General features: G+C 42.5%; 1 protein-coding gene across 9 annotated transcripts in view; it reads left to right on the top strand.

The window, feature by feature from the left end:
* Positions 1–27,022, top strand: part of PTPN3 (protein tyrosine phosphatase non-receptor type 3) — a 111,455-nt gene that overhangs the window by 66,029 nt on the left and 18,404 nt on the right. For 6 of the 9 annotated variants that reach the window (XM_080976596.1, XM_080976594.1, XM_080976599.1 and 3 more), the window contains 13 exons: positions 2,068–2,188; positions 3,133–3,220; positions 9,681–9,769; positions 11,948–12,011; positions 14,510–14,679; positions 16,392–16,526; positions 17,204–17,380; positions 19,998–20,024; positions 20,629–20,803; positions 21,418–21,495; positions 25,300–25,356; positions 25,825–25,981; positions 26,751–26,914. In XM_080976596.1, coding sequence (XP_080832722.1) covers positions 2,068–2,188; positions 3,133–3,220; positions 9,681–9,769; positions 11,948–12,011; positions 14,510–14,679; positions 16,392–16,526; positions 17,204–17,380; positions 19,998–20,024; positions 20,629–20,803; positions 21,418–21,495; positions 25,300–25,356; positions 25,825–25,981; positions 26,751–26,914 — 1,502 coding nt within the window. Of the gene's footprint in view, positions 1–1,011; positions 2,189–3,132; positions 3,221–9,680; positions 9,770–11,947; positions 12,012–14,509; positions 14,680–16,391; positions 16,527–17,203; positions 17,381–19,997; positions 20,025–20,628; positions 20,804–21,417; positions 21,496–25,299; positions 25,357–25,824; positions 25,982–26,750; positions 26,915–27,022 lie in introns of those variants that run through there. The other 3 variants (XM_080976595.1, XM_080976602.1, XM_080976601.1) reach the window with 3 other exon arrangements.

Here is a 27,022-nt window from a genome sequence, read left to right as displayed (position 1 = left end):
CAGCTGGTGCCAGTGTTGACTCCAAAATTAAAAAATGGTATGTGAGATATTTTCCATTTACCTTGCTTGGAAAGTGTTAATGTTAAGCAAACTTTATTCAAGTTAATGTTTAACTATTCAACGTTGTGTCTAAACTTGTTAGCATGATCCATTTGACCTGCTATCAAATTTCAGCAGTCTCTGCACTAAACAGCATATACAAGGAACATTATTAGCCAAGTAAATGTTTATACTGTACAGCCTTGGTTCTGTTTTTAAAGTTACAGTAGTTGCCATTGATTCAGAAAGCTAGCTATGTAGAGACTTTATCAAGAGTTAACAGTTCCTATTTCAGAGAGATTATGAATGCCTGTTCACATAATGTTGTGGACCTTTAGTTGTTTGGAACAGTTGGAGTTGCTGCTCAGGACAATTTCTGTGTTGTCTGGATTGACAAATCATAGTAGTTGCCACCTCTTTCAGTGTTGTGCTGCCTCTAAGAACTTCTGCAGGGTGGAGATGGGAGTGCAGAAAGATGGAATATGACTGACGGGATGGAAAACAGAAAATAGTTCAGTTTAGTTTCAGTTGCAACTGAGGTTATTCCACTTTGGTTCCAGTTGAGGCCTCTAAAGGTTCACTAACCAGTTCAGAGCATAGTTCAGTTCATATGAGAATATTTAAATATAAGAGTACATTAAGACATTATTATTTAAATATTTAATATTTAAATATAAGTTTGAAATACAGTACAGTAAGCCCTCAACTTACACACATTTAACTTGTGTGTATTTAACGTTATGCGCTTGAGAAAAGTTTTAAAAAAATTAAAAAGGGGGCAGCTAAGTCCAGGAAAAAAGACTTTGCAGCCAATGTGTTTTAACTATACAGTGGTACCTCGGGTTAAGTACTTAATTCGTTCCGGAGGTCCATTCTTAACCTGAAACTGTTCTTAACCTGAGGTACCACTTTAGCTAATGGGGCCTCCCGCTGCCGCCGCGCCGCCGGAGCACGAGTTCTGTTCTTATCCTGAAGCAAAGTTCTTAACCTGAAGCACTATTTCTGGGTTAGCGGAGTCTGTAACCTGAAGCGTATGTAACCTGAAGCGTATGTAACCCGAGGTACCATTGTATGTGATTATGGCTTCAGGCATCATCCCTGGAACATATCCCCCAAATATGTTGTGGGTTTACTGTACCTTCTTTTTCAAAGCGCAGGGGGAATACAGAATGTCCTCTTCTCAGTTTCACATGATTTGGCTCCATAATTTTCTCCCTGCTTGCTCCAGTTGTCTTAAAACATGATACTTCCTGTATTTGACAATCAAAGCAGAATAATTCTCAACTGGTTTTAAAGCCAGAAGGAACCTCCAATCCTAAATATGAGTGGGATCTCAACTGGTTTGATCGTTTCATGGTGGGAACTTTACAGATCTGTGACATAGAGGATTACTATAAACAACTGGATATTCTGTGGAAATTTAGGACCAGCATCAGATTGAACTAGGTTTTTAATTCCTAATCATAGGGCTCTTTTGAGTTCAATTTTAAAAGCAACTTTTAAATTCAGTTAATTTAAATTCAGTTTAACATAATTTGTATGCTGCTTTATCATCAAAGGTATTAAGCATTTTTATATAAAATATACATTGAAAAAGCTGATTTTATGAAATAGTGAAAATTAACATTTTATTAAACTACGTAAAATAATAGAGGGCTTAAACTGTTAAATCTATGACTCTTACTTAGGAATGGGTGTCTGCCAATCCATAAAATCACTGCTCTTTGTTTACATTTAGGACTGTTCATTACCTTTGATTTTGGGTATACTTCCTGTCTCTGACCCTTATTCATCTTGAACCAAGTATTGCGTTGGCATGCTATTCCTGGCTGTATTTTCTCACATATCTCAATGGAAGAAAGTGGAGCAATATTAGGAACTTCTGTAGGAGTTACGTGACATTATTCATTGTGCCATTTGTGTAGAGTAAGATTTTGTTAAGCACCTTTGCATTTGCATTAAGAAAACAATTATCATGTGTGTTCTTTTATTTTTCATCCCGCCACCCACCCACCTATCCCAAAAAAGCTCAGCTTGGAGACTACAATGGTTCCACCCATCTTCCAGGATACCTTTCAGAGTATTGCTTTATTCCAGAGCAAAATCAAGATTTCACAACCAAAGTTGAATCGCTGCATGAACAGCACAGGTATTGTTTTCTGAAATAGTAATATATACAGTGGTACCTTGGGTTACATACGCTTCAGGTTACAGACTCCACTAACCCAGAAATATTACCTCGGGTTAAGAACTTTGCTTCAGGATGAGAACAGAAATCGTGCAGAGGTGGCGCAGCAGCAGCAGGAGGCCCCATTAGCTAAAGTGGTGCTTCAGATTAAGAACAGTTTCAGGTTAAGAACAGACTTACAGACTTCCAGAATGAATTAAGTTCTTAACCCGAGGTACCACTGTATTGTGATATTTACATAAATGGATAATTTGCATGAAGTATAGAATTTAAATGTGATTCAGATTATTAATTCACAGCATATTGTATATTCAGACTTCATAGTGTAGGCTCCCAGTAATTGGCAAAGATATCTTAGTTCTTGGACTATAAGACACATTAATAAAAATGGTTCCAAATTTGGGGATTTTTATATTTTTTAGGAATTTGGCAGCCCCAAACCTGTATGCATGAGATACCCAGATGTGCTGGGTGAACTGATGACTATTAAGTAACATTGGTTCTACTTATACACTGGAGAGAATACGTACCAAAAACTCTGAAAATCTGGAGTTTTCCTAAAAGTTTGGGCTGCTAATTTACTGCTATATTTCTGCTTCTCATTGTATGACAATACTAACACACAGTTTCCTTATATGGGAAGCAAGTCCTTTGCTTTTTGGAGGGACATAGATCTGCCCACAGTAATAGAAACCTAAACTGCAGATGTATTTCTACATAATGACTGTAGGCGAATCCATCATGAGATTACCCCGTGAGTGAAATGTGGAAAAAGAGTTCAGATTTTTCTTTGAATGTGTAGCTTGAATTTATTTTCATAACGGTACTTAATGTTTCTGTTATAGATAAATTACTTTCCAATTAGGATTTTATTGCCTTTAATACCTTATTGGTTTTTCCCCTAGGGGCCTCAGTCAGTCAGAAGCAGAGTCCTGCTACATTAATATAGCAAGAACACTTGAATTCTATGGAGTAGAATTACACAGTGGTAGAGTATGTTTACAGTTCTTTTTTATATTTAGAGCAACTTGTACTTAAACTTTTTTTTTAAAAAAAATTCATACATACCTTAATATTAAAATAGCTAAGTAAGAGGAAAATGCTCTTTTTTTGCACCTAAAGCAGCTAAGCATAAAAAACTTCTATTTCTTATACACCTATGGGGACATTACCATTAAGTAATTTGCATCTTTATAACTTAGTTTCTTAAGCAGGACTTGTTGTCCTTTACTTTTAAGCATGTTAAAATATGGATTTGAGAAAAACTTGCAATATTGCCAATTCTCAACTGAGATTTTAATATATTCTTCTGCCTTTTTTTATAATTGACATTGCAAGAAGCATTCTCAGTGGCATAAGTCAGTTGCTTCTATAGAAAGCTTCAGTTAAGCTATAGTTTTAGACTGAAATGTTTACTTGCATAGTATGGGCTGCCTTGGAATTGGGTGCTCAGCAGGATTTTTGTGATGTGTGTGTATGTATGTGTGATGGGACGATGAGCTGCTTGTGCGTAAAATCCAAGTCCCTCAGAGTTTGGTCAAGTTTGCAAACCTCTGTCTGTAACGGAGCCCCTTAAACATGGCTCTGTCAGTCGCTTGCAGATTCCGACAGTGGTTGCTTTCGGAATCGCTTCCAACATAAAAGCTCCTTAACGGAAACACGTCTTCTGGACTCTCTGCGTGACAGTTTCCGGCGAGGAGTGGGTGTCCCTACAGGAGGTCCTGAAACCTCCCCACTGTTTTCGCTGGAAGTGTCTCAGAGCCATCCCTCCTGCTCACTTTCCCTCAGCTCAGCTCTTCTCCCCCTACTGGTTCCCTCTTCAGCTGCTGAGTCTCTCCCAACCTGTGTGAGCCCTTCCACCTCCCTTCCTTCCGATGGCAGTTCCCTGACATCCACCTCCCCTCCAGGGCCCCCTTCACCCCCTCCCGCCCCCTCCTCTATGGGCGGTGAGGAGGCAAACCCCCGGAAGGAACTTCCTTCACCTTCCGATGTCTCGAACACTTCTCTCCACCTGTTGCGGTTCCTGGTCTCGAAGTACTCCTCCTCCTCAGAGTCCATCTCCCCTTCCCCTTCCGACTCCGTGAATCCTTCCAACTCCTCCTCTTCATCGGTGGTCCCAAAGTATTCCCTCCGGAACCTCTCCACAGGCTGAGGTTTCCTTGGGAACCTTTGATGGAACGTTTCTATCAATACCTCGTCATTGATATCTTCTGCCATTACCCAAGTGTTTTCTGACTCCGGTTCTCCTTCCCACGCTACCAAATACTCCACCTGATCCCCCTTCCACCTGGCGTCGAGGATTTCTGCCACATGGCTGCTGCATTCCCTTTCTTCTATGATCGGTCCCCGAGTGGACATCCCTTCTCGTCCCCCCTCATACGGTGACAGTAACGACCTGTGAAATACTGGGTGCAGTTTCATGTGGTTGGGTAACCGGAGCCTGAAAGCCACTGGGTTGACTTGTTGAATGACCTCAAAGGGACCCAACCTCCTGGGTCTTAATTTCTTACAACCTCCTTTGAACGGCAACCCTTGGGTTGACAGCCACACCCGATCTCCCACCCTTATGGTTTCACCTTCCCTTCGGTTCTTGTCTGCCTGCCTCTTGTATTCTTCCTTCGCCCTTTCTAAGTTGAGTTGGAGCTGACGATGGATTGCTTCCATTTCTTCTACAAAATGCTCGGCTGCCGGGACGCTCCATCTCTCCCCTCCTCCCCCTGGGAATGCCCTGGGATGACACCCATAATTAGCCAAGAAGGGGCTCATCCCTGTGGACACATTCTCTGCATTGTTGTAGGCAAATTACGCCAGCGCCAACTTCTCTACCCAGTCATTCTCTCTGTCATTGACATAACACCTCAGGTATTGCTGGAGGACACCGTTTGCTCTTTCCGCCTGCCCGTTGGTTTCAGGGTGCCGGGCAGTCGAAAAGTTGACCTCCACCTGCAGTAAGCTCATGAGCTTCCTCCAGAACCTGGAAGTAAATTGTTTTCCCCTGTCTGAGACCACCCTCAATGGCACTCCGTGCAACCTAAAAATGTGTTCTACAAATAACTTCGCTGTCTCTTCCGCCGTGACTGCATGCGAACAGGCTACAAAGTGGCACATCTTTGTTAGTAGGTCTACCACCACCATGATGGCTGTTTTCCCCTTGGACTTCGGCAGATCAGTCATAAAATCTATCGACACTGCCTCCCAAGGTCGTTCTGGGGTTGGTAAGGGTTCTAATAGCCCCGCCGGCGCCCGCCTCTCCCCTTTGGCTCGCTGGCATTGCTCACACCCTCTTACATACTCCCGTACATCTTCCCTCACCTTAGGCCACCAAAATTCCCTGGTGACCAACCACATGGTTTTGTGTTGTCCAAAATGCCCCGCCGTGGGGCTGTCGTGCAACTGCTTGAGTACCCTCCCCCTTAAGTCTCCTTCGGGGATATACAGTGCCCCTTTGTAATACAACGCTCCATTTCTTTCCTCAAAACCCCCTGGTTCCTCTCCCTCACCCCTAAGACCTCTGAGCTTATTCTGGGCATATTCATCATTCTCTGTTTCCTCTACCAGTTCTCTTTGCCCCACCAATGCCGCCCCACACACCCAGCGGTCCTCTGGGATGACATGTCTCTCTTCGGGTCCCCCCTCCCCTTCCAAATATTCAGGTTTGCGTGAGAGAGCGTCCGCCCTAACATTTTCTGGACCTGGCACATAACAAATTTCAAAGTGAAATTTGGAGAACTCCTGGGCCCATCGCACTTGCCGTTGGTTGAGCACTCGTGCCGTTCTCCAATACTCTAAGTTCTTGTGGTCCGTGCACACTTGCACCTTATGTTGTGCCCCAATTAATAAATGCCTCCATCTCCTGAACGCTTCATGAATGGCAAGTAGTTCTCGGTCATACACCGTGTAGTTCCTCTCAGATTTGTTCAGCTTTCGCGAAAAAAAGGCACACGGTCTCCACTCTGACTCCTCCTTCCCAGGCTGCAGAAGCACCGCCCCCACAGCCCGGTCTGATGCGTCCGTCTCCACTCGCATCGGTTTTTGTAAATCCACATGCAGGAGCTGTTCTTCCGAAGCGAACGCCCTTTTCAGTTCCTCAAAAGCTCGCTCCGCCTCCGCCGTCCAAACGAATTTCCTCTTACTGCTGAGACAGTCCGTAATGGGAGCCGTCAAGTGGGCAAAATTTCTGATGAACTTCCGATAGAAGTTTCCAAATCCAAGGAATCTTTGCACATCCTTCCTTGTTTTCGGTGTTTTCCATTCCAGTACCGCTTGGACCTTGCCAGGATCCATGGCCAATCCCTTGTCCGACAAGCGGTACCCCAGGAATTCCACCTCCTTGGCATGAAACTGACACTTCTCTAGCTTCACCCACAGCTGATTGGCTTGCAGTCTGCCCAACACTTCCCTGACGTCTTTTACATGCTGCTCCTCAGTCTCTGAATATACTAACACGTCATCTAAGAAGGCCACACAATTCTTGTAAAGCAAAGGCCCCAGGACGTGGTTCATAAACGATTGAAAGCACGCGGAGCCTGCTTGTAGGCCGAAGGGCATAACTAAATATTCAAATGCCCCCAAAGGGGTGAACATGGTGGTTTTCCATTCATCCCCCTTCCTTATTCGTATCAGGTTGTACGCCCCCCTCAGGTCCAGTTTAGTAAAAATCTTTCCCTTCCTGACCCTTGTCAAAATGTCATCAATTCTGGGCATCGGGAAAGTCACTGGTTCTGACACTGCATTTAAGGCCCTGAAGTCCACTACAAGCCTGGGTTTGTCCGTGTTTTTTTTTGTCCACAAAAAACACTGGGCTGCCCCCCACCGCCCTGGACTCTCTGATGAACCCTCTCTTCAGGTTCTTGTCAATGAACTCCCTTAGCTCCTGCATCTCTCTGTCTGACATGGCGTACAGCTTGCCTACAGGGAGCTGTGCCCCAGGGAGTAAATTGATTTGACAGTCAAAGGGCCTATGTGGGGGTAGTTTGTCTGCCTCCCTCTCGCTGAAGACGTTGCTCAGGTCGGCGTATTGTTGGGGAACCTTCCCCTTCTCCGTTACTTCCGTCCCTGCTAGAGTGGCTCTGGCCCCTCCTTGAGCCTCCCGCTCTTTGCAGTGTTCTAGACAATGTGCTGACCCAAAGGAGACCACTCTCTGATGCCAGCCCACTAGCGGATCATGTAACGCTAGCCAGCTCATCCCCAAAATAATGGGAGCTCCTCCCAAGGTAGCCACATTAAACGCTATTAGCTCAGTGTGTCTTGCTACCCTCATTATCATTGGGACGGTCTGCTGGCTGACTTCTCCTCCCAGCAGCTCCCTTCCATCGATCGTGGTCACCTGCAAAGGGTTACTTAAAGGGATAGTCTGTATCTGGTGCTCAGCAGCAAACTCCTTACTCATGAAATTGCAGGAGCTGCCTGAGTCCAATAGCGCCTTTATCTTTAGTGGGTGTCCGTTAGGCAGCTCTAGTAACACCTCTATCACTAGGGCGGGTTTAGGAGGTTCCGGCGTGGGCACTTTCACTGCTCTTTGGCCTGGCTGCTGTGCCCCGACGGTGGCAGCCAGGCGTTGGCTTTTACTTGCTCCGGTACCTTTTCCTCCCTCTCCCCAACAGCTCCCGCCATTCCTTGCCATTCCTTTCTTTGGGGGCAGACTCTGGCAAAATGACCTGGCTGTTGGCAGAGATAACATTTCTTGGCGCCCTTTCCCTCCTTCTTCCGCTCTTCACTGGGCTTTGAAACTGCGCGCGCGCGCGCTGTTCCAATTTCCATCGGCTCTCCCGGCGGGAACGGTGGCTCTGGAATCTCTGGAATGCGAAGCTCCCTCCAACGTTCCCCCTTCCCTTCCCGCCTCTCCAAGGCTCTTGCCTCTTGGCGCGCTCCTATGGTCAGCGCTGATTTGGTCAGCTGGTCCATAGACTCCGCCCTGGGCGCCCGGGAAAGTTCATCCTTTACCGCCGAAGCAAGCCCTTCTTCAAAGAGCATTTGAATGGGTTCCGCCGATAGATCCCACCCCAATTTATGGATCAACATGGTAAACTCAGTCCAGTACTCACGCACAGATCGGCTCCCCTGTTTGCACGCCATTAACTGTCTGCATACCACTCCCTGCTCAATATCGCTGGAAAACATCAAATCCATTGCACGAAAAAACTTCCTCGTATCCTTCAGGATGTCATTGTTTGTTGCCATCAGGGGCCTCACCCAGTCTTTCGCCCCCTTTTCGAGATGCCCAATCACAAAAGCCACCCGCGATTCCTCGTCGGGAAAGTCATCAAACTGCAGATTAAGGGCATATTGCATCTCTGTCCTAAAGGCATGATAGTCCTTGGCCTCCCCCCCAAACTTCTGCACCAATCCTGGCAACTTTCTGGCGAGCGGGGTGGTTTTCCCCTTCTCTGCATCTTGAGCCCTCCTCTCCTCGAGCCTCGCCGTCTGCAGCGCTAGCTGGACCTCCAACGCCCGGTACCTTTCTTCCAGGCTTGGACCCGCTCCAGCTCCTGCTTCTCCGGTTCCGGCTGGGTTGCTCATGATGCCTTCTCCTGCACAAACTGCTCACAGAGACTGTCGGAATGCTGTGATGGGACGATGAGCTGCTTGTGCGTAAAATCCAAGTCCCTCAGAGTTTGGTCAAGTTTGCAAACCTCTGTCTGTAACGGAGCCCCTTAAACATGGCTCTGTCAGTCGCTTGCAGATTCCGACAGTGGTTGCTTTCGGAATCGCTTCCAACATAAAAGCTCCTTAACGGAAACACGTCTTCTGGACTCTCTGCGTGACAGTTTCCGGCGAGGAGTGGGTGTCCCTACAGGAGGTCCTGAAACCTCCCCACTGTTTTCGCTGGAAGTGTCTCGGAGCCATCCCTCCTGCTCACTTTCCCTCAGCTCAGCTCTTCTCCCCCTACTGGTTCCCTCTTCAGCTGCTGAGTCTCTCCCAACCTGTGTGAGCCCTTCCACCTCCTTTCCTTCCGATGGCAGTTCCCTGACAGTATGCATGTTTCTGGGGAAACACACCCTCCCAGTCCTCACCATATTGCCAACTGTTTTTGAAAGTCCTTTCAGTTTTAAATGGGGGGTTGCTGTGTGGTGAAGAATTGCTGTTTGAGGAAACACCAACTTTAACTTTCCTTCCATATGCAGACATAGTCATCCATTTCTTTGGATTTCAGCTCCAGTAAATGGCATCATAACCAGCACCCACTGACAACTAAGCTACAATGCATGCACTCACAGTAATGACGGCATGCAAAAACTCTGGCATATCTGGTATTTGTGTGTTTTAATTAAGCAGGTCTGGGTTGTTTCTCCCAAATACAGAAATTGGTCAGCTCCTTTTTATGTGAGACATCCAGTTCTTTATCCCCCATCACACAGAGAGAAATTCAAAGTCAAACTTCCATGTATCCATTTGTAGAATAGGATTCTTAGTGCTTTAATTTACCAGTTTTTTCTGTGGTTCTTATTTTTAGGATCTTCATAATCTTGACCTTATGATTGGAATTGCTTCAGGAGGTATTGCTGTATATAGGAAACTCATTTGCACAAGCTTCTATCCTTGGTAAGATACTAGGGGTATGGGTGGGTGTATAAAGTTTTAAGACTGAACATGAAAATAACAAATCTCTCATTTTTAAATAATACCCATAAAGACCCCTACTGAAGATGGAAGGTGTTGAGATTGAAGTCTATTTAGAAATCCAGCTCTCTAATGCTTGGTGTGTGGAACTGAGCCATGGTTACATGTGAAGTTGCTTCTTACTGAGTCACATCACTGGTCTATCTAGTCTCATTTATTTTCTACTGTGACATCTTTATCAGCCTCACTATCTGAAATCATTTTTAGTTGGATATGCTACTGTCTGTGTTTAGGATCTTGTGCATGCAAAGGTTGTTGTTTACCACTGAGCTACGCCCCTTCCTATTGTTAGTTTCTGAGCTGAGCTGCTCTGCACATGCTCAGGCATTCTCTTTAATATCATTATTACTTAATACTTTTGTTCAGGTTATATATTTTCCCCTATTATACCTAGAGAGCAATCAGGAGTTGGGTTTTTGATCTCAGGTGCTTCTCCATCGTTCTTGTCCCCACAGACAGCAGTGACTAACTGAACTGGGAATCCAGGATTGTTTGAACATTGAAACTTGGTGACTCTGAGAAACAAAATCAGTGTTAGAACTTACGGCTTGCTTTCGTTTTTCCCCAGATACATTTATTTTGACAGCAGGAAGGGAGATAATTTCTGAACCAGACCCCAAGTAATTGCTGACTCACATTAAACCTTGAAGGTGTTCTGCAAAACCCCAGATCAATTTGGAGAAGATACATCCACTTTGATACGTCTGGAGCAAATAGTTCTTGTGTTAGATCTAATGTTATTGACTTGAAACTCTTGTATAATTCAAGTGAGCTTTATATATATCACAATATTCAAACCAGATTAAGGGACATTAAAAAACAAAACATCAAATCAGCTGTAAATAAAATGCTTAAATATCTGCCCTTGACAAAAGTTGAGGGGGAAATGTTCAGTCGGGACTGAAATTATTAATTTTGAAATAAAATAAATAAAAAGCCTTACCAGTTGCAAGAACAGAAAAAATCATGATTGCTGGGGTACATAAAGGGTAAAGGGTCCAATCGTGGATGACTCGGGGGTTCCATGTCACTTTTCTCTGTGTTCATTCATAAACCAATTCTTTCCCATTAATCTGTGCTTTAAAAAAAAATTATTATCACAAAATAAAAATGTGCCACAAAATTCAGAGAAGTGCAAAATCCAAAGTATAATTTTAATCTGCATGTCATCTACAGCGTGCAGATCAGGTCAGTTTGCATTGGAATTCACAAATACCAAATTCCTCAGGCATTCATATTGATTGCAATAGGAAGCTTGTTAGTACTTCTGTGGACAGCCCATTATAATGGAATGTGCCACACCTGTAACCCATGGATGTGCACAGCAACCTTTTAGATTGAGGAATGCAAAGAATGGGTGTTCCTAGACTCAGGTCTGTCTTTTGATGGGCATGTAGTCCAAGCTTGCTTGACAGTATTGTCAGCTGGTTTTGATGGATGCGGCTTGTTAGAGCAGAGCGTAGGAGTCTTGTCAGGAATTGTGCAATCCGATCCAATCCTGTTTCCTAGAAACAATTGTTTTTGTTGTGAAATTGTGGGCTGCACCCAATACCTTCAGTGTGTAATTACCTCTATTTTATTTCCATGCAAAATTTGAAAGTAACTAACAATTTTATTGCTTACCTACAAATCGTAAGTATATTGGTTGAGTGGATTGCACAGGAAAGCACTTTTGAATGTAGGCTCTCCCTTTCATTTCAAATTTTGCTTCAAGCTTATGGTAGTGATAATGATTTTCTGAGAAAAGAGAATGTTTTAGTTAATTATAGCTACTTACTTAGATTTTAGTTCCTGTTTCAGATATAATGGAGCCCTTCTGAATAGTGTGCCAAGGTGTGGGGCTGCTGACCGGGGTGGAGGTAATTTCCCCTTCCCCAGCAACATCCCACATGGTTCAGGAGGGCCTCTCGATTCTCCAGAAAGGCGTGAGAGGGAAGGGGAGAAAGGAAACTTCCCTTATGTGAACCTTCTAAGTTAACTTACTTTACAATCCAAGCATTGAGTCTGATGTGCATTATTGTACCCGTATTTTCTATCAATGTTTGTTTTGATTGTGTTATGTTTTTAGAGTATGATATGGTATAACTTGTTCCTTTTTAGGGTGAACATAATAAAAATTTCGTTTAAACGAAAGAAGTTCTTTATCCAGCAGCGACAGAAACATGTGAGTATAGTTTGTTTCCCCCAGTCACCCCACCCCTAGACTTTTTTGCAATTAACCTCCAATCTTGCCACAAGATGAAGCAATGAATTAAAGGCCATGTCTATGAGTTGGAAAACAAGGTGTACAGAGATCCTTCTTATAGTGTATATTTCATAATACATTGATGATATGTGAAGCTAATTGCTGTAGAGGTGATTGATGTTTGGACGGAATACTTGATCAGAGATTTTCTTCCTACCCTGTGCCCTGCACCTGCTTTTTAATTCAAAGAAAAGATGTAATGAGATCTGATCATTAATTTGATCAAGTCAGAATGGTGGTCTGCTTAATTAACAGCAACTGTGCCTCTGTGGGAACACATGAATTCAAGGTTCTAGCTATCAGAGCTTCTAATTAGCTGGGAATCTCTGGGTCAATTGCTGGGCCAGTTTTTTGGGTTATTCCTTTATTCTGTGCTTCACACTGTGCTGTTTGTTCCTGTTGTGTGGCTCCATGTACCTTGCAGGCTAGATCAGCTGGGTTTGTTGTTTTATTCTGACCTGTATTTTTATGCACTGTAAATAAAATACCTCACTTAAATTTGGTGTGCACTTTTCTGGAAATCCTGAGTCCCTAATTGCAGTGTTTTGGACTTCTTGGTTAACTGCTTCTGTATAGTGTAACTGCCTGAAGCCTAGAGGGCAGAGTGGACTTGCAGAATTTGGTTGGAAGGCTCTGGTTTGATTTTTGTACCGACTTAGGCCAAATAAGTTTCCTGACTCCCTAAGCTTGGTGGTCAGACAGTGTTAACATTATTGACATAATAATAGTTCATTGACAGCTGATTTATTCTGCTTTAATGGTGGTTGTCCAATGCTTCCCTAATGCTACTGCAGTATTGCTGTGCTGAAGGGCTATAGGGGCCTATAGCATAACAAAAGCCGGCCAGTATCCCTCACTCCCCCATATATTTGTGGCATGAAAAGTTATGCAATTTCAGCAGGCTACTGCAGGATATGCATTGATTGGAAATGAAGCAGTATGAAACACTGCCTCCAACACATATTTATATAAAGTGGAATTACGTATAGCTGCCCCCATAGCATCAAGAGCACACATCATTAAGGATGTGCAATGAAAAGAATATCTGGAGAAGCCCTTAGAGTGAAAGCATGTGGAATATAGCAGTAAACACTTTAGAAATTTTTCATGCGGGTTATTTCTAAATCTGATCCATACAAATTCTCTGCTGATGTCCCTAGAGATTTGTAGCCAAATACATATTTTCTTTTACAAGTAAGTGTCTGGTGTCTACTGGTAATCATGCTGCAGATTTCTGCTTTGTAGAAAAGCGTTACAAAAGCAGCTTTAAATTAAAGCCAATATGGCATGTCCTACAAAGTGGCAGGTGGATCAGATTTCTTCATAGTGAAGAATGTTAACCTTAAGCATTGTTTGCTGTCTCATTGATTGATGGGTTCAGTAACTCTTCCTTTGCTCCTTACAAAAAAATAAACTTATAATTTCTGCAGTTTTATTCAATCTGTCCATGTTCATTTTATTTCAGTACTTCCTTTGGCAGACCAAGCTATAATTGTTCAGAAGAGTTTGCTACCATTTTCCTCTGTCCAATTTTTCTGGCCCTCTACCTCAAATCATTGTAAAGCACTCAGGGCAATCCATGGAAAGGGGAAGGGGAGAGCTGGGAGAATATTTGGAACCTATTGAAATATATACATTTTGTATATGTATATACGAAAGCTTGTACAAATCTGACAATATTGACACTGTTACCACAGATATATGTTGGCAGAATTGTTTTTCTGTTGCAAACAGTATAATGAGGCCATCTTGCAGCAAAAGGTAGAATTGCAACATTTGTAGTACAGCTTATTTGGAACTACCCCCACAGTCTGTACATGTGGAAAGCAGCTATTACCCAGTACTGCTAAGCACTGGGAACATGTAACCATACATCTGTATTTGCATCTGTAAATTCTACTTTAAGTCAAAGCTGAAAATACATCATATATTTCCGTTTCAGTGTTAACATTTACAAATTGGTCTTGCCTTGTATATAAAATTCTTATAAGACAGTAGTCCCCAGGAACGCCCAAACTTTATGTAACTTCATCCGAGGCTAACCAGCTGCTCCAGTAAGTTCACAAGGCCAAGGGATGAGAGCCAACAAACTGAAGCTCAGTCCAGATAAGAGAGTATTTGCTTCTCTAGACTGAGTGGATGGGAGGGTGTCTGCTCTTGATGGAGGTATACTCCCTTTGAAGGAGTAGGCATGTAGCTTGGGGGTATTTCTGAAGCTCAGGTGGCCTCAGTGGCACAGGTGACTTCTATCAGCTTCAGCTGGTGGCCCAGCTGTGCCCCTATCTGGACAGGGATAGCCTAACTTCTGTTGTCTGTCCTGTGGTAATCTCTTTACTGTGGTAACCTCTTACAGCAATACTTTATACATATTCTAATTATTGATTAGAATAATTCTGATACACATTTTATTGTTGCAGAATGAATCCAGGGAACACATAGTTGCCTTCAATATGCTAAACTACCGAGCATGCAAAAACCTGTGGAAATCTTGTGTGGAGCTTCACACATTTTTCCAGGCAAAGAAGATGCTACCTCATGAAAAGTTACTTTCCCATTATTGGACCACGAGTTCTAGAACACCAACCAAGTGAGTATGAGCTCTTAAACAGAATACTTCTGAATGTAATTCTGAAACCCGTTTACATATATAATACTTAAACAGTTTTGTGAATAATTTAAGACTGATTTTGTAAATTTCAGGTTGACTTCCCAGCACATCACTAGAAGCCTGGAAATTGTCCCACAGGGAAGCCAGGGGAGTCTGTTAAAATTGGAATGGGTCAATTCTAAGGAAACAAAGAAATGAACTTTAAAATAACTACCAGTGTGGAACACAGCAAGGGCTAGCCTGGACTATATTTGGCATGTGTCCGACAACTAGTTTAATGAAACTTGATGTTCTTCATGTTCTGTGTGCAGTTCCGCATTACAGATTCTGTTCTCTTGTAGAGCTGCAATCAGAACTTTTGACAGAAAGATGAGCATTTTGAAGGGAAGCCTGTCCCCCTTCTGAGTGCATGCAGTAAAGGGATGTAGCTCCCACTTTCTCTCTGGCAACTTTTTGACTTCCACAGCAGCAGCATTCTAAAGAACTTCTGTTTAATGCCTTGCTCTTCAGAGTGTGAACTAGATTTTTCTTCTTTTCTCTCTTTACTCAGTTCCCCAGAAGCTGCGGAGTTCGTAGTTTTCCTTGTTATAAACCTCAGTTTGGCCAATACAGTAGTGATTCCTAGTTCTGGTGCTGGTGAGAATTCTCTTTAGTATAAATAATATTGTTTCCCAGCTACCACAAGCCAGGTCACAAACTTCTCTGGAGTCTGATCACAGAGAGGAGGATTAGCTTTTGAAAGGAGAGTTGGCAGACATTGACAGGTTACTTTCCATCCAGGCTGTTTCCAGTCATTCTATCCAAGACATGTTGCATGCTGCTGCTCATGGAGAACAAGCTGGAAGGAAAAGTACAAAGTCTGTCAACATCCGAAAGAATGTGCAGGGCACCTCTTAACAAAGTACATTTTCCTGAGTCCTTCATCAGGATTTGAAAGGCCAGTTGGGACATCAGCAAGGCTTACCGGGCATGGGCCGGATCACTCCTGCGGAGATCCTCCGTGGGCCGGACCGGTGCAGTGCAACGCCGGAAATCGCGTCTGCGCATGTCCGTGGGCCGGAAATCGCACCTGCACAGAAGCAGACATGCGCAGACGCGATTTCCGGCATCTGGGCATGCACAGAAGCGATTTTCTGAGCCACAGAAGAGAGTTGCTGCACAATGCTGTGCCAGTTTAGCGCAGTGCATGGGGACTCGCCAAGCAGGCGGCTTGGTTCGGGGGCAGCTTGTGGGCCGGTTAAACGGCCTCTGTGGGCTGCTTCTGGCCCATGGGCCTTAGGCTGCCGACCCCTGAGCTAGAGGCAATCTGCTTAATTGCTTGGTTAAATACAGCTCTGCTTGCTTGCTTCCACAAAGCATCATCAAAGTTCTGCTGCTGGATGTTTCTGTGGCAGTGCTGATTTCTAATGATTTCAATAAATTTTTATAGAGATATAGTTTTAAGTGGAAGGGATCTTTCTGTTTTTCTAGTCTGATTTGGGAGGGCAGAGGCATCCTTCTCTGTGGAGGAGGCAGTACAAGTCATTGGCTCTGCTCAATGAGCTAAGGGCAGAGAGCTTCCTGAAGAATTAAAATGTCCTCTGGGAGTTTAGAGAACATGAATTTCCAGTAAGAATTTCCTCTTTCTGCACCTAAAACAAAGATTTATTATGCACAAAGTACTTTGTCTAAAGTATGTTGTTTTATTTCAGATCTTCTAACAATCATTACTGCAAAAAAGTAATAGGTGGTATGATTTGGAATGCAGCTATGAGGAGATCTTTGTCAGCTGAACACCTAGAGACCAAAAGTCTTCCTTCTCGGTCTCCTCCAGTTACCCCAAACTGGTAAGAATTATCTTTTTATCTTCCATAAAATGGGAGGGGACATGAGCACAAGGCAAAGTTTTATTTGTGTCAAAATTTAATTTTGATGTGATTAAGATCTCTCTTAAAGATGAATAATAAAGATTCAAAATAGCTACCGGTATATTTCAAAATGTTACTGCAATTATTTCCAATAGTCAGTTCTTGGTTGTTGGATATGGCTTTTGATTCAACAGCTTCAATATGCAAGGAAGTAGTGGAGGGGTTCTTTCTCCCACAATTCTAAAATATAAAGACTGACTTCCTGACTCTAGAAGGAGGAACCTATCCTAAGTAGTTGTGATACTTGCTTGAAGTTAAACAGAATTTCACATTCTGTTTTTCTACTTAAAAGTAGAAAATTGTGTTTAGATTGCAATTCTGTGTATGCTAATCTGAGTGTAAGCCTCATTGAACATAATAGCATTTATTAATGAGTAAACACATTTCTTCTATATAGGTTTTGTCTGTGGTCCGTTCTGCATGTTATAGCTCATGTCTACTTGGAATAAATGGGCTTTGAATTTTAAAATATTAAACAAGTGATGAAATAATTGTAGCCTCTGAGTGTGTGTTATAATATATTAAGCTTCTCATATTTAAAAAAAGTTTAAGAAAGATACTATCACAACTAACTTCTGAATCCTTCCTCTTTTAAGGCGAAGTCCTAGATTACGTCATGAGATTCGTAAACCACGACACTCATCTGTAGATAACCTTGCAAATGAGATTTCCTATATAACTGAAACAGAAGATGTGTTTTACACCTACAAAGTTTCCCCAGCTTCCAAGGATAGTGATTCAGAGTTGTCCCAGAGTCGCAGCCCATGGAGAAGGTAAATAACCTCTACAAACAGTGATTTCAGTGCTACTCTGCACTGATAATTGGCAAACAACAAAATTAAGAAGATATTTCATATTAAATATTTCAGTAGTAAAAGAATAATGCTAGTAACGAAGACTGATACCATAACCCTGAGTGTTTAGTCAGAAGTACCAAATTCCTAATTAGAGACATCACTAATGCATTTTTTTTAATTAAATCTGTATACTGCCCTTCATCTGAAGGACTCAGGATGGTTCACAGCATAAAAATAAAAGATAAAAAAATACAAAAAAACAAGAAGAAGCACAAAATCAACCAATATCCTCACAAACACATTTAAAAGGATAGGATGTCAATCAGCCGAAGGCCTGGTTGAAGGGGAACGCCAGGCAAGCCTCCCTACAGAGAGCCTTCCACAAATGGAGCCACCACAGAAAAGGCCTGTTTTCATGTTGCCAGACATCTCATCGAGGAGGCACCCAAAGAAAGGGCCTTGGGTGATGATAACAGGGTCTGGGTTGATTCATATGGAGAGAGGCGGTCCTTGAGATATTGTTGTCCTGAGCCATTTAAGGCTTTATAGGTCAAACCTAGTGCTTTGAATTGGGCACGGAAACTGATTGGCAATCAGTGCAGTCAGTCCAGAATTGGAGTAATATGCTCAAACCACCTTGCCACAGTGAGCAACCTGGTCTCTGATTTCTGCACCAGCTGAAGTTTCTGAACCATCTCCATTGGCTTCCTTATGTGTAACACTTTGCAGTAATCAAACCTGGAGGATACCACAGCATAAACAGAAGTTAGGCTATTCTTGTCCAGATAAGGGTGCAGCTGGGCCACCAGCCGAAGTTGATGGAAGGCACTGAGGCCAACTGAGCCTCAAGTGACAGCGGAAGATCCAGAAGTAGCCCCAAGAAGTACCTGCTCCTTCAGAGGGAGTGTAGCTCCTTCAAGAGCAAGCAGCCTCCCATTCATCTGCTCTCGGGAACCATCCACTAACAGTGCCTTAGTCTTACGTAGAGTGAGCTACAGTTTGTTGGCTCCCATCCAGTCCCTTACTCATCCAATCAAGACAGTGGTCCAGCACATCCACTGCCTCACCTGCAGATGTAAAGGAGACTTAGAGCTAAGTGTCATCAGTGTGACAATGTACTCCAAACCTCTGGATAACCCCACTCAGCGATTTCATGTACTGTGGTATCTCCGGTTGCGCACAGGATCTGTTCCGGAGCTCCAGTCAGATCCTGAGGAATTCACAACTGGAGGTGCCTCTTCTGTGCATGTGCGTAGAGCACTTTTGCACATGCACGCTCGGTGAAACCTGCAAAAATACTTCTGGGTTTGCCGCGTTCGCATCCTGAAGGATACGCAACCAGAGGTGTGCGTATCCAGAGGTACCACTGTAGATGTTAAACAGCACAGGGGTTAAAATTGAACTCTGAGGAAACGCGCACTGAAGATTCCATGGGACCAAAGAGCACTCGCCAAGCATCACGCTCTGGAAATTACCATCTAAATAGCACCGGAAACACCACAAAGCAGTTCCACCCTACTGTACTGTTGGTTTCTTTGCTTTTTTGCATTCACATATATGCTGTGCATGCAGTGAAATGCTCAATGACTTAAGCAGCATATAAGCTGCATGTTCTTAGTTTAAAAATGCAAAATCTGTACCATAGAAAGTTAAATCTTATACTGAAAATAAATTTTTGTATAAAGATATTTGAGGATTCATAGGATCCAAATATTGCATGGAACACTCATCAAATGATGCATAACATTTGGGGTGGGGTTGGAACTCAGGGAATGATGGAAATCTTGGGCCCAGTTCATACCCCTATTATATAAACAAGCAGGGGAAACAGAAGGCATATGTCATTCCCATTTCTGCCTTTTCTATCTGTTGTTCACTTCCAAATCAGCCTTTAGGGTTCATGAAACTAATAGACCCAGATGGCAGTGTGAGTGAACAAAATATTTTCTTCGTTTCTTCAAGGGCATAAGAACAGTGTATGAGTGAATTTTGATAAACTAGTTATTTTCCTTGCATCCTTTTAAGAATGTACTGTATATGTTTTCTGCAACAGTTACAGTTTTTAAAATGGAACATGTAATTCGCCTAGATTTTGAAACAGTGACTCTAGAGAGACAAATGAGCGTTGCTTAAATGATTTTGTAGAGTACCAATGCAGTTTGTTCTACAGTGGTACCTCGGGTTACATACGCTTCAGGTTACATACACTTCAGGTTACAGACTTCGCTAATCCAGAAATAGTGCTTCAGGTTAAGAACTTTGCTTCAGGATAAGAACAGAAATCAGGCTCTCCAGCGGTGCGGCAGCAGCAGGAGGCCCCATTAGCTAAAGTGGTGCTTCAGGTTAAGAAGTTTCAGGTTAAGTACAGACCTCCAGAACGAATTAAGTACTTAAACCGAGGTACCACTGTATACGCCTGAATAATTTTTAGTCTCATAGAAGAAAGCGTCTTGTCAAGTTTTGCTTTCTGCATAAAATCAAACTGATGAGCCTTTGATACTTAGTTTTTGAATACACCATTTCTCTACTGCTTAAAATCTTTCTTATGAAACATTTTGTTTAATTATCCTTTGCTTGTGTGTGTTTTCTTCAGCAGATCATCAGAACAGGAATCACCAAAGTGAGTTTTCCAACAGTGTCACAAATTCCTCTTGTAGCTGAAATTTTAAGATATTCTAATCAAGTTAAATCCCAGAAAACATAATAACATGTATTATTTATTCATTCATAAACTAGTGTTGCTGATTTGCTTCTCTCGAAATAAGCCCTGGTTTATTTTTGGCTTGCTCTTGTGGTCTGTTTGATGCTCACACCTCCAAGACAGGAAAGGGAGGAGGGGGTGGGTGCAATTTCAGCTGGTCCCTGGTAAACCATAGTTTAAGTCTGACTTAGTGTTACATTTGAGCATGTGTGTGTATAAAATATTTTATTAACATATTAATTTTTGCTGCACCAGAAAAACTTTCTGAGTCTTGAGCTGATATTGCTAGTGAAAATGTGAATATTTATTATGTTCTTCTTGTATCTTAAAGTGTGGGGCTGGAATATAGTGAGCTAAAGTAAATGAAAAATTTGAAATCCTGAAAAAAAATCCCACAACTGGCTTGTCAAAAAGAAATCCTTATATTCAGAAGAAGAAATCATTTTGCATAAAAATTCTTGGCTTACACTAAATAGTGTGGTCTGGCTAATAATGTTTAACTTGCTTTGTTTTTTTAATGAAGGAACATATTGGAAAATAATTCAACACAGAACGTTTTGTCTCAGACTCTCAATGGAGTTGGCAACCTTTCAGGGTCTCATCCTTTGACTGGAAAAGATAAACAGTCTTTAGAAACAAATGAAAATGTTTCAAAAGGACTTTTAATGGATGACTCCAATCAGTACTACTTTGATAAGGTATGATAAACAAGATGAAACTGGCACTTCCTGATAAGCTTAAACAGCAGTGTAGGTGAGACAGAACAGGATACCTTTTCAGTTGACAAGCAGCCATTTCTTTCATACATCAATTCCAATCCTAAGGAACCCAGCCCCCATCCTGGTCATTTTGTAGAAGAGGTGTGTATCTGTACAGTAAGCTTTTAAAAATACTTTGTAAATATGTATTGAGAAGTTGGAGGGTGTCTGGATGTGAATTGTATGTTCCATTACACTGATGGTTGTATTTATACTCTGTACATTTGTGTTGACTTGTCAATTGCCTTGTTTGCTTGTGGATTATTATCTTTTTAAGAGAGAGGGGCAAAATTAGCCTTATCATAGAGTTTCAGACTTTGGCTAGATAGTTCTAGATAGTTCTTTGGCTAGATAGCTCCTTTGAAATGGACAAATCTATGTGGAGGGGATGCCCAGTTTGCAAAAATTTCTCATGATAGGTAGTTTATCATGATAAAATTTCTCATGATAAGTAGTTTATGATAGGTAGTTTAATGAAGATTATCCAAGTCATCCAACTGAGGTGGTACTTAACATGTTTCACAGGTCAAAAGCCTCTTTTCCTTGTCTTCCAGAATGAAGTTATTGATGGAGACTTGCTTTTGATACGCATTTTGCCAGATGAAGATGGAAAATTTGGATTTAACCTGAAGGTAAAAAGGCACTAGTAAAGCAATATTGTTAATTAAATATAACTTGGGAGTGAGCATTGCAGGGGAACCATTGGGAAATGTTGCTTGTATCTTTTTAAACATGCTTTCCCCAGTTTGTGATAAAGTATTATGCTGCTGTTCTGTCAAAACACTGATTGGTTTAATGGAGTATTGATAATTCTTCCTCCCTATCTTCTCCCTGAATAAACCAAATTTTATTGCCCTCAGCTAGTTATTAGTGTTGTCATGTGGATGCTAATTATGAAAGAGCTTTGTGCACTAGATATAAATGGGAATGCAAGGGTCTTCAAATTACAAGTCGATATTGGGGGTGAGCAAATCCCGACAAATCTTGCTATTCTCACCTTTTGGGTAAAATTCTATGCATGTTTTGTTTTGAACAGAAACTTTGAAATTTGCCTCAGGTTTTGCTTTGAGTGTAAGTCATTATTGACCCTGATTAAGATATTGATTCTCTTTTAGTTAAAGATTTTGCATTGTTTTAACAGTACATTTGCCCCTACACAGTGATTTGGAATAATGTTATGTGCATATTATTTGTCATCTGCCGAAGCTATGCTAGGAAATTTCCTGGAGTAAAACTATCTTTGCACAGATTGTAAAGAAATTAGATCAAATGTAAACATTTGGTCATGAGACCTAGTTCATTACTAAGCATTTTCTAGTAAACCCCTTAGAGGATTTTCATTATGTGTTTTTAACAGGTAACCATGCTGGAACCCCCCCCCCCCGAATGCTGCTTTAAAGATTAGATCTTACAGCTATGTGCGATTTATTGCTATATCGTTCAATGCATCACGATAACTGGTTCATTAAATTTGACCTATATTTGGTCAAATTTGACAATATATCATTCAAAACACCAGAGGGCAGTATAATTGTGAGCAATTTGAGTAGTCCTGTCCCTGTGCGTGGTTTGTCTCAGCCAAAGGCAGAACAGTTTCAGCCTCGGCACCTTGCAATAAGTCTCAGCTGAGGACAGAACAGATTCAGCCCCAGCACCTTGCAATAACTGTGTCCAGCCTTGTGATAACAGCGGTGTTCCCTCTCCCTGCTCTGGCTGCTTCACAGTGGTTTGTCTCAGCTGAAGACAGAAAAGTTTTGATCTCAGCATCTTGTGATAGCTGCGGAGTTCTCTTTCTCTGTCGGCTGATGCAACATCCAAGACTGCCTGCTGCTTCTTCTGTATGCCCCATCTCCCCCACCACCCACCTGCACAACATCCAAGACTGCCTGCTCCTTCTCTCCCAAGCCCCATCGCCAACCCCCCCTCCTGCAGATCTCCATGGCTGCTCCTTTGGCCATCCACATGCCAGACCTTCATGGCCACCCTATATAGTTCTGTGTTTCAGATATCATAATATATTGCTATATTGCATTGTTTAGCTGGTGATATATCACAATGTTGAAAATCAGATATCACCCAGCCCTAGTCTAGAGACTACCTCTTAGTACAGGAACTGTTAGTATATATCTATCTAGCTATATATACCGTATTTTTCGCCCCATAGGACGCACCGGCCCATAGGACGCACCGGCCCATAGGACGCACCTATTTTGGGGGGGGGGGGATAAAGAAAAAAAAATTTATTTCGCCCCCAGGCGCTTGTGGGGCCGGCAGCGGGGAGAAGCGCTCTTCTCCCCACCGCCAGCCTTCAGACCAGGTCCAGGGACAGCGGGAAGGCACACTGCGCCTCCCCGCTGTCCCCGGAGCTTGCGGGGCTGGCGGCGGGGAGAAGCACGCGTCTCCCCGCCGTCAGCCTCTAAACCACAGCAGGATGGCGCGCTGCGCCTCCCCGCTGTCCCCCGAGCTTGTCGGGCTGGCGCTGGGGCTCTCCTGAAGCCTGGAGAGCGAGAGGGGTCGGTGCACACTGACCCCTCTCGCTCTCCAGGCTTCAGCAAAAGCCTGCATTCGCCCCATAGGACGCACACACATTTCCCCTTCATTTTTGGAGGAGAAAAAGTGCGTCCTATAGGGCGAAAATACAGTAACTCTTGCCAGTGCTTTTTTCTAGAAAAAAAGGTCCCAGTACTGCCCCCCTCACCGCCACAGCGCCCCCGGCCCCATGCCCCCTTCCACGGTGGGCTGTTACCGTGCTTGCACGGGACTCCTCATGCCTAAAGAATGCAGTGAGGTATGCACCACTTTCCTGCTGGAGAGGGGAGCGGAGCACATAGATCATCCCGTGGCAGCCATCCACTTTTCCCTACCTCTGTTTAGTAGCCACTTACAAGAGATGGGAGGAGAGTTGGGAGCAGCCCTCTATTAAAGAGTGAGATTGGGGAGAGATTCTTCCCACTTGGAGAAGACGAGGCTTCCTGGACCAAGTGACCCTCATAGCCGCCTCCTCAGCAGCCATCCCAAGCAGCTTCTTTCAGCTACAATGCTACTGCTGCTGGCTGTGCCCTGTCTCAAGGTGCCCAGGAGCTTTTTCCTCTGCTGCTGCTGCTGCTGCTGCCGCCACCTCCTTCCTTCTCATCAGGTCTTGCCTCCTTCTCTTGCTTCTGCAGCTCTGGGTTTTGAAAAGGCTTCACAGAATTTATGATTTGTTTGTTGCCTTTTCCTTCTTGGGTGGTTTCTTATAATTATGGCAAGAAGCCAGAAGGGGGGAAAGTGCCAGTACGACATACCAATTTGTACCACTAGAAAAGAAGCATTGGCTCTTGCTATATATATGTCTTTCCCCAACAACCTTTAGTGAAATGTAGTGTAAAAATAAGCTCTTTTCCTACACATTTTCCTACACATGGCTCTGTGTAGAAATTATATACTCTTTCATTTCATTGTAGAATAAAATAGTTCTTTTTTCATACTGATAAGATTGACAGTAGGGCACTTATTTGTTTTTATTTATTTTATTCCATTTACATCCCACCCCCTTCTCCAAGGGAGCTCGAGGTGGTTTACATGGTTCTTCCCCTCTTCAATGAATTCCTACAACAACCCTGTAAGATAGCTTAGGCTAAGATGAGCCTTATGACCATGTGGAGATTTGAACCCTGGATTCCCAGGTCGTAGTCCAACACTCTAATCATTATGTCACACAGTGTAAAAGGAGCAGGGAGGAGGAATGAAGAAAATTGCAGGAAGGAAATAGGGTACAAGTCGAGTGTTGGAAGGAGAGGACAAAAGGAAAGGAGATGAGAAAATACATGTGGGGATGGGGGGAGAAATAATACAAGAGAAAATGATAGTAATTGTCTACCAAACTCTTCCTCCATCTACCATTTTGCTGACTGATGGATATCTGTAATTTTCAGCTTTCTCAACTAAGCTCTGGTGATAGAAAGATTGCAGACTTCTGTTGTATAGGATACTTGCTGCTTACTTGGAATTCTGGTGAAGCTGGTTGGATTTCATAATCCCCTAATATTAACAATTAGGAAGATGTGCTAGATCATACCTTTGGCAGCTTTAGACCACAGGGGGAAGATTTTGGACAAGCTTTGTTTTAAGTTAAGCTTATCTGACACATAAACTTCTGGAACGCCCCATCACAGTTTGAAACTGTTATAGATAAATCAAGTATTGCACAGTTACAATGCCAGCTTATTACATATCTAATCAATAGAAAACCCCATTGTGTTTAATAGAAGTTTTCCCCAGAGCATAGGATTTCAGCCTAAGTGTATTAACTATTCAGATGTATTTTAAATGTTTTAAAGATTGTATTGTTTTGTCACTGTTGCTTGCCATCCTGGGGTGCTTTGAGAGGAGTAGCTGGATATAAATATAATAATTAAAAATATAATAAATAAAAATACTTTGGCACCATGTTTTAGGGGGGCATTGATCAGAAGATACCTCTAGTTGTGTCCAGAATCATTCCAGGTTCCCCTGTAAGTATAAACTTTTGAACTTCCTTCATTTTTGTATTGTATTTTATCTATAAGCCTCCTTGAGTCCCTATCAGGGAAAAAAGCAGAGTATAGAAATCTACTAGTACTATGACTATAACTGCTGCTGCTGCTAATTGTTAGTAGAATAAGAGAGTGGGAAGAAAACTTGGACATTATCTCAATAGAAATGCATAAAATCAGGATGTTGGCCCCTGGATTATTCATTCAGCTTCATTCTCAATCTGAACTGAATAGTGTCAGACATTGCTGATGGAAAATTGTTCCAAATATATTAAACAAATAAATTTTCCATGGTTTCCTAATGCAGATAATACTTCATCAAGATAAAGAATAGCACTGCTAATTAGAGATTCAGTCAAATTCTTCACACTGAAGTTAATATCCAAATTGTTTCTTAGACTGAAAGGTTTGAAAATGGTGACTTCATTTTCTTTTGTCTTATGGCAGTCTGATAAATGCATTCCAAAATTGCTTGAAGGTGATCAGATAGTATTAATCAATGGCCGGGACATCTCTGAGCACACACATGACCAAGTAGTGATGTTTATAAAAGCCAGCAGAGAGTCACATACACGTGAGCTTGTACTTCTGATCAGGCGGAAAGGTAAGTATGTGATGTATTGTTATTGAAGAGTGGGATTGTGGTGGGATCATGCTGCTTGGAGCATAACTGAGCAGGATTATTGTCTGTACACTAGAAGCTATTTTATTTCAAGTTTTTCTTTAAATTTCTACAAGGAGTCACTTGAAACATTGGAATCTCATAGTTAACTAAAGCTGGTCTTCTGGGGAGGAAGAGGGTATAGCCTCCCTTCAGCTCTCCACTCCTAGGGCAATTAGTAGTTTGAGCTCGACACTCCTTCTGGCATGGAAGGGAAGGAAGTGTTTTGATCCCTCCCTTCCATCTTTGAATTTCAGGACTCTACTGGTCTGGATCCAGGCACCAGAGACTTGAGATTCCAAGATACCCCCCATCATGCCATTATATCAGGATTTTTCTGTAATCATGGTTTGTGTGACATCCAAATTGGCCTTGTCTGTAGACCCAATCTTTGCAAACTCAGCATGGTTTCAAATCAAGGTTTTGAGATAAGTCGCTGGAGTTAAAATTGTTTTCCCCCTCATGAGAGCAATATTTCAGCAATTTGCCAAAGAAAAAAATAGTTGCTGAGACACAGAAAGAGATTGAATTGCATCTCCCTCCCTGCTAATATTCACCTGCCTTAGGCTATTTGCTTTGGAACTGTCAAAGAGCAACAATTAGCAAAGCAGCTTTTACAAATCTGTCCTTTTTCATGTACATTTTCTTTAAAATACCTAGACATTACTGTTTGAAGAATGTTAAAGATCTGGATTTGCCTGTGTATTTTTAGTTCTTAGACCATTTATTGAGAACAAGTTGGAAGATGAAGCTGATGGATCCAGTTTTCTGGAAACAATTATTCCCAACTGTTCTGAGTATGGTGAGACTTTAGAAGAATCAATGGAGCAACTAAAGAAAGGACTGGAAAGTGGAACTGTCCTAATTCAGTTTGAAGTAAGCAACCATCACAGTGTCAGACCCTTGGTTTGAATGTGTCCCTTCCTAAACAGATGCAAATAAAGCCACTATTCTCTTGGCTACTCTCCTCCTTCTAACTTTCTC

The sequence above is a fragment of the Podarcis pityusensis genome (genome assembly GCF_964106645.2).
Source record: "Podarcis pityusensis genome assembly, chromosome: 13".
Classification (NCBI taxonomy): domain Eukaryota; kingdom Metazoa; phylum Chordata; class Lepidosauria; order Squamata; family Lacertidae; genus Podarcis; species Podarcis pityusensis.
This window is presented reverse-complemented; position numbering and strand designations above follow the sequence as displayed.